At 38.7% G+C, this 12,167-nt stretch overlaps 1 protein-coding gene across 1 annotated transcript in view; it reads right to left on the reverse strand.

The window, feature by feature from the left end:
• LOC136877744 (very long chain fatty acid elongase 7) overlaps positions 1-12,167 on the reverse strand; it is a 126,328-nt gene that overhangs the window by 48,315 nt on the left and 65,846 nt on the right. The window contains exon 5 of the mRNA XM_067151955.2: positions 6,942-6,998. Within this exon, the coding sequence (XP_067008056.2) occupies positions 6,942-6,998 (57 nt within the window). The remainder of the gene's footprint in view (positions 1-6,941; positions 6,999-12,167) is intronic.

The following is a 12,167-nucleotide window of genomic DNA, read 5'->3' on the forward strand; positions in this document are numbered from 1 at the left end:
TCCATTAATATTAATTACAGCTTTCCTAGATTTAAGATAATTAAATATCAATCGTATGATCGTGGAAGTAGTGGGACATGATCAATTTTTAATAAAAGTCCTTCGTGCCACACAGAATCGAAGGCTTTGTTAACATCTAGGCATATTAGGGCGGCTGGTTTACGGGATTTTATGTAGGTGTTTACGGAGGACGTGACATGGAAAAGATTTTCGTATCGTGGTATTTGTGGGGAAGAAATTACATTAAAGTAGTGATAGGCAAAGATGTCTTCTTTGTCTTTTTCTTTAGTGGGAGGGTTAGGAGCAACATATATGGGATAAGTAGGTCGTGGTTTGTGAGTTTTAGTCAGTTTTCGAAGTGTAATGAGAACTTTCTGGAATCGTGTATATCAGAAATTATGAACAAGCGGTAATCCACTGGTTTTGTTTTATTGCTTTAATATATGAGCGTGCGTGTCTTAATGTTCGTCTGCGTTAACGTAAAGCCGCGTTGTCATGTTTACGAACGTAGGAGTTTTTGGGCTAATTTTAATAAGGATAGCTCTTTAAGGGGAATTGAGTGTTCATTAGGGTGATAGTAATGTCGTGGAATGTGTAATTGGCCAGCTGTTTTTATTGCGTGCTCTACTAGACGGATTAATATGCGTAGGCTGGGCAAGGAAGTAGGGAGACAGGAGTTCTGAAGAAGATAATAACGTCTGGTGGGTTGAGGGAGGATGCATTGGTTACGTAGTGTATAGGATGTGTAAGGGATGTTAGTCAGTGCTGGAGCATGGTCTGAGTCTTTTTCTATTACTGGATTAGTGGAAAGGGAGGGTGACAGTTTGAGTACATCAGGAGTGTAGTTGGAAACAGGACGGGTGTGGAAGGGGAAAGGAATTTGTACGCCCCGGATTTGAGAAATTACTGTATTAAAATCATTAGATTGTGTTACATTGTACGAATCGATATTACACTGACTGACAGAGCAAATGCAACACCACGAAGGAGTGGTCAGAACTTTATGCCAATTGCAGGGTAGACTGACGTCACTGAGGTATGCTCATGATGTGAAATGCGCCGCTGTGCTGCGCACGTAGGGAACGATAAAGGGGACACGGCGTTGGCGAATGGCCCACTTCGTACCGTGATTTCTCAGCCGACAGTCATTGTAGAACCTGTTGTCGTGTGTCACAGGACACGTGTATAGCTAAGAATGCCAGGCCGCCGTCAACGGAGGCATTTCCAGCAGACAGACGACTTTACGAGGGGTATGGTGATCGGGCTGAGAAGGGCAGGTTGGTCGCTTCGTCAAATCGCAGCCGATACCCATAGGGATGTGTCCACGGTGCAGCGCCTGTGGCGAAGATGGTTGGCGCAGGGACATGTGGCACGTGCAAGGAGTCCAGGCGCAGCCCGAGTGACGTCAGCACGCGAGGATCGGCGCATCCACCGCCAAGCGGTGGCAGCCCCGCACGCCACGTCAACCGCCATTCTTCAGCATGTGCAAGACACCCTGGCTGTTCCAATATCGACCAGAACAATTTCCCGTCGATTGGTTGAAGGAGGCCTGCACTCCCGGCGTCCGCTCAGAAGACTACCATTGACTCCACAGCATAGACGTGCACGCCTGGCATGGTGCCGGGCTAGAGCGACTTGGATGAGGGAATGGCGGAACGTCGTGTTCTTCGATGAGTCACGCTTCTGTTCTGTCAGTGATAGTCACCGCAGACGAGTGTGGCGTCGGCGTGGAGAAAGGTCAAATCCGGCAGTAACTGTGGAGCGCCCTACCGCTAGACAACGCGGCATCATGGTTTGGGGCGCTATTGCGTATGATTCCACGTCACCTCTAGTGCGTATTCAAGGCACGTTAAATGCCCACCGCTACGTGCAGCATGTGCTGCGGCCGGTGGCACTCCCGTACCTTCAGGGGCTACCCAATGCTCTGTTTCAGCAAGATAATGCCCGCCCACACACTGCTCGCATCTCCCAACAGGCTCTACGAGGTGTACAGATGCTTCCGTGGCCAGCGTACTCTCCGGGTCTCTCACCAATCGAACACGTGTGGGATCTCATTGGACGCCGTTTGCAAACTCTGCCCCAGCCTCGTACGGAGGACTAACTGTGGCAAATGGTTGACAGAGAATGGAGAACCATCCCTCAGGACACCATCCGCACTCTTATTGACTCTGTACCTCGACGTGTTTCTGCGTGCATCGCCGCTCGCGGTGGTCCTACATCCTACTGAGTCGATGCCGTGCGCATTGTGTAACCTGCATATCGGTTTGAAATAAACATCAATTATTCGTTCGTGCCGTCTCTGTTTTTTCCCCAACTTTCATCCCTTTCGAACCACTCCTTCTTGGTGTTGCATTTGCTCTGTCAGTCAGTGTAATATCGGCAACAAAATTAAGAAATGTGGAATCTATGAATTTAACGAAATCAATGGAAGGAGGAGATATGTGTAGAGGTATGGTGTTACTATTACTAGAGTGGCCATGCCTCAAGTCTCAAGCAGAATACAGACGCACTGTTTCTGTTGAGGATTTTAGCCCTCCAACTGGAATAGAGTCTTGGGTGCTATTTCTTAATCATGCTTTAGCTAAATCTGCATTGATGAGTGAGGGTGAGGACCTGTTGAAACCGCATCGGAGCGGGTCAGAATGAGACCTGCACCCTTTTTAGGGGTGACTAATTTAGGATAACCTTGGGACGCTTATAGCGAAGATCGAGTGTATCGTAGATTTCCAACGTGGTGATAAGGGCGTTTGGCTTATTGATTAGTCCAGAATATAATTTTCAGGGCTTCTTCTTTATTCTGCTACTAATCTCATCAATCTTCAGGGACTGATGGATGTCCCGATTCCGTTCATACCAGTGTGCACCAGAGATGAGACGCGGCGCACGGTTTTGTATGCGCTGCACCTTATCTAGGTGGGTATTGGCTGCCATTCCCCAGAGTGGACTGGAATACTCTAGAATTGGTCGGAGGGAGATCTTGTACAGCGTTAACCTGTTTTCTAGATTAAGGCTTTAATCGGCTTTCATGAGAGGTATAGTTTTCGATAAGCGTCTATTCGTTTCGACTGAAATCGAAATTATGTGTTCCTTAAGAGTAACTCCTAGGTATTTGGAAGCATTTTTCCACCGGATCACTTCTCCAAAGAAGACCAGTGGGGAAGGGTCAATCCTAGTATGTTTAGAGAATAAGGTTGTATTGCTTTAATTTACATTAATTTTGATTGTCCACTTTCGAAGCCATAGTTCAAAGGTGGAGAGGGCATGTTGGATGTAATTTTGTACCCTAGAGGATTGCCATGGGACAGAGGAAATGACCGTATCATCAGCATAAATCTGCAACGATGGTGAAAAACCGGGTAACTTCAGTGATAGGAGGCACACGGGAGTCTGTTTTCTAAACGTATCGTGCCCGTTCGACAAGATATTAGGTATACCTCCCTACATGATTCTATTATTCAGAAGCTACCTTTCTGAAAGGAAATTTCTGGTATGACTTAACAAAACCCTGTCGGACCCCGTCCAATCTTGGCTGGGATTCCCCAGTTTGGAGTTCTCTTTCCTATCCTATTTAATTTATACATGTCTGACATCCATAAGCCGACGCACACGAAGGTCTATATGTCTGTAACGATAGAAGTATTTTATATTTCTTAAAGATTAGAGCTTCAACAAGGGAGGATTAATATTTAGCATAGTTTCATCTGTGTTATATGCCATGTATACCTTTACAACATCTATTTCTACGTTACAGGTTATTATTTAAAACAAATGAGGTATTCAGGATCATCAGTTGTACCAAAATATTCCACGATGTCCATGTAAAACGGGTAGACATCTGTGAGCAACAATGACACACGTATGAACTGTAACCAGTCCTGAGAGTGCAACATGAGCTATGACGTGAAATTCCGCTTGCTCTACAAGACAGACAAGCGGCTACTTTATTTTTACTTTTTATAGATTCTCTCACACTATTATTTTTCTCTGTATGTTTTGCTTATTTTAAATTAATAGGGTAATACTATGTATACGCTACTTGAAAAGGGCAGTTTAAATCTTTGAAAAGATAACCTAAGAATTTTACGATGTTTATACTTATGTACGTCAGTTCTAACGCAATGAATATGACCTAAATATGCATTATGGTAGAACGAAATCGTACTTACCTCATCTTAGAAAAACTCAAGAAGAGCCTTGCTTATGGACAGGTAGGTTATGAAAGTGATATAATTGATTATGTAGGGGTCATCAAATGAAAGGAACACCTAAACATATGCTGTACTATAGTGTTCTGTTACTCATTTTGGGATCGAAAATGTCGGGATAATTCAACAAGATTGAAAGGAGTTACTGAATTATATGTAGATAGGAAACGCAGGGTAAATGTTGGGAATACATCTTGGAGAAGATATTATGACGTGTTTTCTTTTTAGTGATAATGAAATAAGGTATGAGGTTAATGGTACGTAATGAAATATTTCTTCGACACTAAATAAAATAAGTTATTCAGGAAACATTAGAGTGAAAATTACGACGTTGAGGGAAAATGAAACTACTCTCTGCACACTTTTTAGCGATAGATTTACACCCTAGTGCTAAATCGGTCGACCACGGCAATCTTCGAGATTCGTACTGGCAACCTTTGAAACACAAACTATGAATCGCTTATGTATCGCTGTGCGACATCTGGCGTACACTTTACGTACTAGTACTGTTGTTATTTACACAGCAAAGCTTAACTATAGAATTCACTCTAGGAATAAGATTCACATCGACAAATGTTATATAATGTTATATAATGTGTGTGTGACACATTTGTTGGCTTAAGATAACAAAAGTTTAGAATATTCATATCGATCGATCATATTATCGATTCAATTCAGATTTCATTTCCATTCAGTTGGCAGTACTAACAGAACCGGAAGTGCTACCTCGTTGCTTCTGAAACCCGTACACAAATCTATCGCTGAAAAGTGCGCAGACAGTACATCTTCTAAAAGAATATTAATGCACAGTATGACGGATTCTAAGGTAAGTTTCCGTTTGCATTACCATAAATAAATTCAAGTTGTGTTTTCATCAAAATGTGATTTGCGTGTAAGTGACAAATTTGAGACTTTGAAAGTTAATGTCACATGGTCATCAATTCAATATATTAAACAAAATGTGTGTCCCCCAATAGACGATGTATGTGAGATAATTACCATGTTATCACATATCAATTTATGACGTGCTGTTGGGTAAAAGAGAATTTCTTCACAAAATCATAGATTGTGAACATATCAAAGTACCTCATAAATTAATGTCCTCGAAAGATGGAATTAAATTAAATTAATATAAATGCATATTTGGTCACATATTGCAGGGATTTCAAGTAAAGTCATGTGGAGACTCATACTGTCAAGTGGCATTTTTATTCTTTTCAGGTTCTTAATTAATGAATTCAGTGTGTTCCTTAATTATGTAGTTTTAGGCGGAATGCTGGTTTTCTTGATTTATTTCATGTTATGCTGGACTAGACATCTTAGAATAATTTTTATGTAATTACATTGGCGCCGTTGAATTTATTTGATGTGATGATTTCCGTGTTTTTCAAGGTTTAACATGAGTTAAAGTATATAATAAGTTATTGGGAATTTTTGAGACTAATGCGTGTCAAGGAGGAATAATAATACAGTAAGAAGTGAAGTATGGCAGGAAAATGACTGTGAATGAAAAATTTAATTTCAGGAATATTTTAAACTTCAGCCAATTTTAATCAATTTTAATTAATTTTAATCAATTTTAATCAATTTTAATTATTTATATAATAATGGTTTCACCTTTAAATTCATTCATTATTTTTGATATAGTAGTATTTTTCACGTAAGCCGAGAAATTAATTTATATGAATCATTAATAATCATGACTGATTATGAGTTCTAGCTTAATAGTCGTAATTAAAAATTATTATAACCAATCTCATATAATGTAATGTGAATATAATTAGAGATGTTGTCAAATAATTGTTTAATCCAACCTAGTTTGATGTTAGTTGATCTCGTCAGGGATTTTAAATTGAATAAACGAAATATATTTTTCTAGTTAATTGCAAGGAGTTGTAATGTAACAGATCAGGCTTTAACATAATCATTTAATCATATATTGCTTTAAAATTATGTACCAGCGACTGCGGGAAGATTTTGATTTTAATCCTTGTTTAACCACAAACCCGGAGTGATCTCATATCAGAAGACAGAGCAAAGCTGCGGTATATTACCACAAACCCAACTTAGGATGAAATTAGATCGCAAAATGCAAGATCCCGAGTCGGATACAAATTATCTGTAAAAAAGTAATTATTCAGATATAAATCCCAAAGAAAACCTATGGGCAATTCTGGAGATGAAACTGAAACAAAAAATATTACAGATAAAGGAAAACTAAGTGTGAAATTATCGAAATGTTGGCCATAATGACACTTATGTACGTACGTCATGTGTAAATTTTGTGGAAAGCATGCCTAAATAATTTAAAATGTTGATTAGTAACTAGGGGATAAATAGGGGGGTCCTAAAACTCTCAATGTTCCAATGCAATTTGCGATAACCGTAGGAAATGTAAAATATGTTAAATAATGTCATGATGAGTATAATAATTTGGTCACCACGATTATATCCTATAAAATATTGTAAACTGAAATATAATTATGAATTATTTCTCCTCAATAAAATACTAAACTGAAAAGTGAAGGTGAGAATTTTCAGCTCTTCCTTTCGTTGGGGCACTCCGCGTGGTTGCCCGTTTATTGGACACCTCAGTGTATGTGTATCCCAAATGGACAAGATACATCCTCGTCACCTAATATTGAACGTGGCAATTTTGCAACCCATCAAGAGAAGTGGCATTTCTCTCTAATAAGTAAATTGTTCTGAATATTCTGTATAATATGTTTTACTTGCCGTATCCAGAAGATCAGACACTTTTAACCAGAAGAACAACTTCACATTTGAGTGTATCTGTAAAAGAAAATACAGTATTTAAATACAGACCTTTTCTCTTGCATTGATTCATTACAAATTGTGCTCCAGAAGCAGGCTGCTGCAATAATAATTATTGAAACTATCACTATGTGTCTAACATCATAGATAAGTACTGAAAATGGCATACCCTCTTAAAGTACAATATACAGTAGTTATAACTATAATAATGTAATAATTATAACAGACCTTGACAGACACATTCTCTAAAGTAAAATTCATGGGTGAAATCTCCGAAACTTTCCAAATTAGAACTCGAGTAAGACAGGGTGATGGACTCTCCCTACTCTTCTTCAACCTGGTACTTAATAAGATCATCAAAACATGGGAGAAGAAATACCTGGAATAAGTATGGGAACAAAAAAGAAACAGATCGAAATTAAGTGCCTTGCTTTTGCTGACGACCTTAATAATTACCCGGACTTCCGAGAAAGCCAGTCATGCCATCGAGAAGCTTTATGAGACCGTCATCAAGATCGGACTCCAAATCTAGTACGGAAAAGCACAGTGCATAGGCTCCAAGAGACAGAACAGAATTGAAATCATCAATTTCATTGCAACCAAGTATGCCAACATCACACAAGTTAAACATTTCAAGTACCTATGTGAAATTAATGGATACACTGGCAACGAGGGAATAGCTAACAAAACATGTGCAGAGATATTGCGTAAAGCCTACACAATCACCTGGAATATGTACAACAAGAAATCGCTTTCCACCAAAGCCAATGTTCGTTACTAGCACACAGTCGTTCTTAAAGAAGCACTGTAGGTAACGGATACGTCATTATTAACTACCAACGTCAAAGACATGGAGAAAATAGAACGACAGATCCTGAGGAAATATGTGGACCCAAGATTCAAGATGGTATCTGGCTCCGCAAAAGCTCAGAAGAACTGTAGTCGCTGACTGAACTATTCATCTCACTTGCACGGAAAAGACGTATGAAATTCTTCGGTCATATCGCACGAAAAGACGACTCTCGCTTGACCAAGGAAATCTTCCACATTAACGGAATCCGGCGTCCAAATACGCCGACCGGTAGACACCCAAAGTGACCCCACAGAAACTGAATTTGGCCCACTGACACCTACACGGACTACATATAGGCAGAAACTCAATACACAAAACTTCATTCCCAAGAACCCAACAAGAAGGAATTTGAAGTATGTTTAGGAGGTGATGGATTAACTAATGATGATTAGAACTGAGACTGGGTCTAAAGAAGGTGAAGTAGTAAAAAAAGCCGTTAAAACCTAAGAACGCCGAAAAAATGCAAAAGAAAAGAACAAATGAACCCCACATTTTCTGACTTACAATGACCCAGAACGAACATATGTTATGTTGGGCCTCGTCTCGGACACTGGAAAGGAAAGGGACTTTTCCTCAAATTCTGAGCCCTAATAATAACTAACAGCTGACTACCATCTTTTCAGAGACGATTAGGGGCATAAAATATTGCATTGAGTAGATTGCAAAAGCATGCGGAAGGGAAAAGTATATTCGAAAATATTCACACTGATATTAGTAGCACACGAAAAAATAAGAACACTTAAGACGTCGTATTGAAAGCGTATGATCATCGGTTCGACCTCGTAAATTTTTGCTTTACGTCGCACAGACACAGACAGGTCTTATGGCATGATGGGACAGAAAAGGCCTAAGAATTGGAAGGAAGCAGCCGTGGATTTAATTAAGGTACAGTCCCAACATTTTCCTGTTGTGAAAATGGGAAACCACGGAAAACCATCTTCAGGGCTGCCGACAGTGGGATTCGAAGCCATTATCTCCCGGATGCAAGCTCACAGCTGAGCTATCCCTACCGCACGGCCAACTCGCCCGGTTGGTCACTGAGTACTCGTAATGTAAATGTAAATAACCTTGCCATGTACAATATTCTTGTTGCAGCGGAGGTTCAGTTAACAAATGTAAAGGTGTTGTATTAATGGTAAACAATTGTTTGGATCACGAAATGGACATTCTTGAGTATGACGAATTTACATTTCTCAGAGTGGTAATTAACTATAACAACACCGAAGTAGCTTTTACAGGAGTGTATCGGTCACATGAATATCACAAGCAGCGGTTTCCCGATTTGTCACATTATTATATACAGCAGAGATACCATGCTGAAACCGAGCTAAAATTAGGGGACATTAATATAAGTTTTTTAAATGAACGCGGCTGTGATGAATATCTCAACATTTTGCAAGAAAATAATTTGCAGTCCGTAATAAACAATCCTACTAGAGTATCTGGTATAAGTAAAACCTGCATTGATAATGCTTTGATTACAATCAGATTGAGAAATGACGACATTCTATCATCTCCTAAAGTAGATCATTATCCTGTAATTGTAAGCCTCAACATTCAAATTGCCTCGGTCCCCAGAAATATACAAAATTTTCGACGTAACTGTTTTAAAACAGATGATGTTGAGCTTAGAAAGTACTCAAGTAGAATACATTGTTGAGACATCTTTATTAGCAATGATTCAGATATTAAACTTGATATAATTTTGTAAACACGATAGAAAGCTGCATGAGCCTGTCCATTGTACAATTAAAATAATAGGATGTTAAAAGAAAAGAGTGGATTGCGTACGGTTTGATGAAATCTAAGACAAGAAACCGACTTTATCAAAAATATTTGAAAAGTTAGGATAACTTGGAAATTAAATAACATATTTAATAAATTGAATAAATAATGGACCTAATACTGTGCCTTGTGGGACACCCATAACTTCATTGGTGTATTCAGAGATTGAATAATTTTGACATACTGTATTCGATCTGTCAAGTAAATAAATTAATAAATTAATACATAATTAAATAAATAAAATAAAATAAAATATGGGAACAAACTAAATGATCTACTTGTGAAAACGAAAACGGAGTACTATAGGAATCTGATCAATCACAGTGGAAATAATCGAGGTAAGGTCTGGGCCATGGTCAATGAAATAACACAACGTTCAGTTAGAAATAAAGAATTCAATAAAATCCAGATATAAAGGTGGAGACTTTAAAGATGACTTAAATATTTCCAATTAATTTTACGAATACTTTATTATAACGGAACCACTGAGCAATCATTTTAGAATGATTTTTCGACTCCACATTAAATATCAATCGCAACCCTCATACTTGCTTCCTTGCACCGCTAACAGAATAAGATATAAAGAGTGAATTAAATGTAAATTAAGCTGTAGGAATAGACAGCTCGAAATTTTAAAGAAAATATCGAGTCATTAAATGAAACTTTGTTGAATATTATCATTTACTCATTCACCTCAGGTTACTTTCCAATGCAGCTAAAAACAATAGTATAACCCCTTCACTAGAATGGAAATATTTATAACATTAGAAACTGCAGCCCCTTTTCGATAACTACGACAATATTTAAAATACTCCAAAAATATTTAAAGAACCACATTTACAAATGTTTAGAAAAATATCGCATACATTCGCCCAGACAGATCGGATTCATTAAGAATCTCCGAAAGTCTGATGCCATATCCACCTTAATCAAGAGAATATGTAAAAAACGTAATTTTTCTATGCTCTCCACAGGGATATTTCTCGAACTTGAAAAGGCATTCGACAGTGTACCGCACCATTTTCTCTTCCAGAAATTGGAAAAATACGGCATTACAGGTAAGGCGCTGGATTTCCTCGAGAGTTACTTGACAGATCGAGTACAGTATGTCAAAATTATTCAATCTCTGAATACACCAATGAAGTTAATTATGGATGTCCCACAAGGCACAGTATTAGGGCCATTATTATTTAATCAATGCATTAATGATCTAGGGAAAAGAGTAGCAAACAACGAATATACGCACATTGTGAGATTTTCAAATGATACAGTGATTTATGTTGATGGTGATAGCTGAAATCTCGTCAGACAGATAGCAACTCAAGTATAATTTAAAGTTAAAACATGGTTAGATGATAATGCATTGATTTTTAACATTAAGAAGACAAAATTCATGAATTTTTCAATAACGGATGCAACGTACAACGTCAACGTACATCTTCATTATAAACTCTTATGCGTTTAGTGTGCAAGTCTCTCTGAATTTACTAATCGCCGTCACAACCCCTGTTTGTAACTAGTTCTTTGGCCTCTCTTAGTTCTTTCTCTTACCCTTAAATCGTTAGAAACTGAGTCAAACCATCGTCATATTGGTCACCCTCTACTCCTCTTACCCTCCCTAACAGAGTCCACTGTTCTTTTAAGTAACCTTTCTTCCTCCACTCGCCTCGAATGACCTCACCTCCGTAGCCGGTTTATACGTACAGCTTCATCCATCGAGTTCATTCCTAACTTAGACTTTATCGCCTAATTCCGAGTACCGTGACGCAAATGTTCGCACATGTTTGTACCAGCAATCATTCTTACTACTTTCATATCAGTTGCTTCTAGTTTATTAATAAACTATCCTGAGTCCACCCAGCTTCACTCGATTAAAACAAAGCTGGTCTGAAAACAGACCTATGGAAGGAGAGTTTCGTGCGGGAACTCACTTCCTTCTTACAGAATACTGTTGATCGCAACTGCGAGCTCACTGTATTAGCTTTACTGTACCTTGATTCAATCTCACTTACTACACTACCATCTTGGGAGAACACACATCCTAAGTACATGAAATTATCTACCTGTTCCAGCTTTTCATTCCTCATCTGACATTCAATTATCTTGGATTTCTTAGCTACTGACGTCAATTTAGTCTCAGGGAGGCTAATTTTCATACCATGCTCAATGCACTTATTTTCAAGTTCCGAGAGATATGAGACTGCATGCTTTGGGCACAATCTGCCATTAAGACTAATCGTCAGCATAGACTACACTGTTTACTACATTTTCACCTAAATGAATCTCTCCCTGTCACTTAATACCTTTCAGCAGATGATCCATGTAAATTATGAACAGTGAAGGCGAAAGATTACACCTTGTCAAACCCCTCTAAGAACCTTGAACCTAGAACTCATTCTACCACCAATTCTCACTGCAGCCCAATTGTCAGCATAAATGCTTTTTATTGATTTTAATAATGTAGCCGCCTGTTGCCATTTCTTGATGGATGCAGTATTTTTGTATCCGTCTCTTGGCACAGGCCAGAGCAAAGTGTAGCTTCCACCAAA

Source organism: Anabrus simplex, chromosome 1, assembly GCF_040414725.1.
Source record: "Anabrus simplex isolate iqAnaSimp1 chromosome 1, ASM4041472v1, whole genome shotgun sequence".
NCBI classification, from domain to species: domain Eukaryota; kingdom Metazoa; phylum Arthropoda; class Insecta; order Orthoptera; family Tettigoniidae; genus Anabrus; species Anabrus simplex.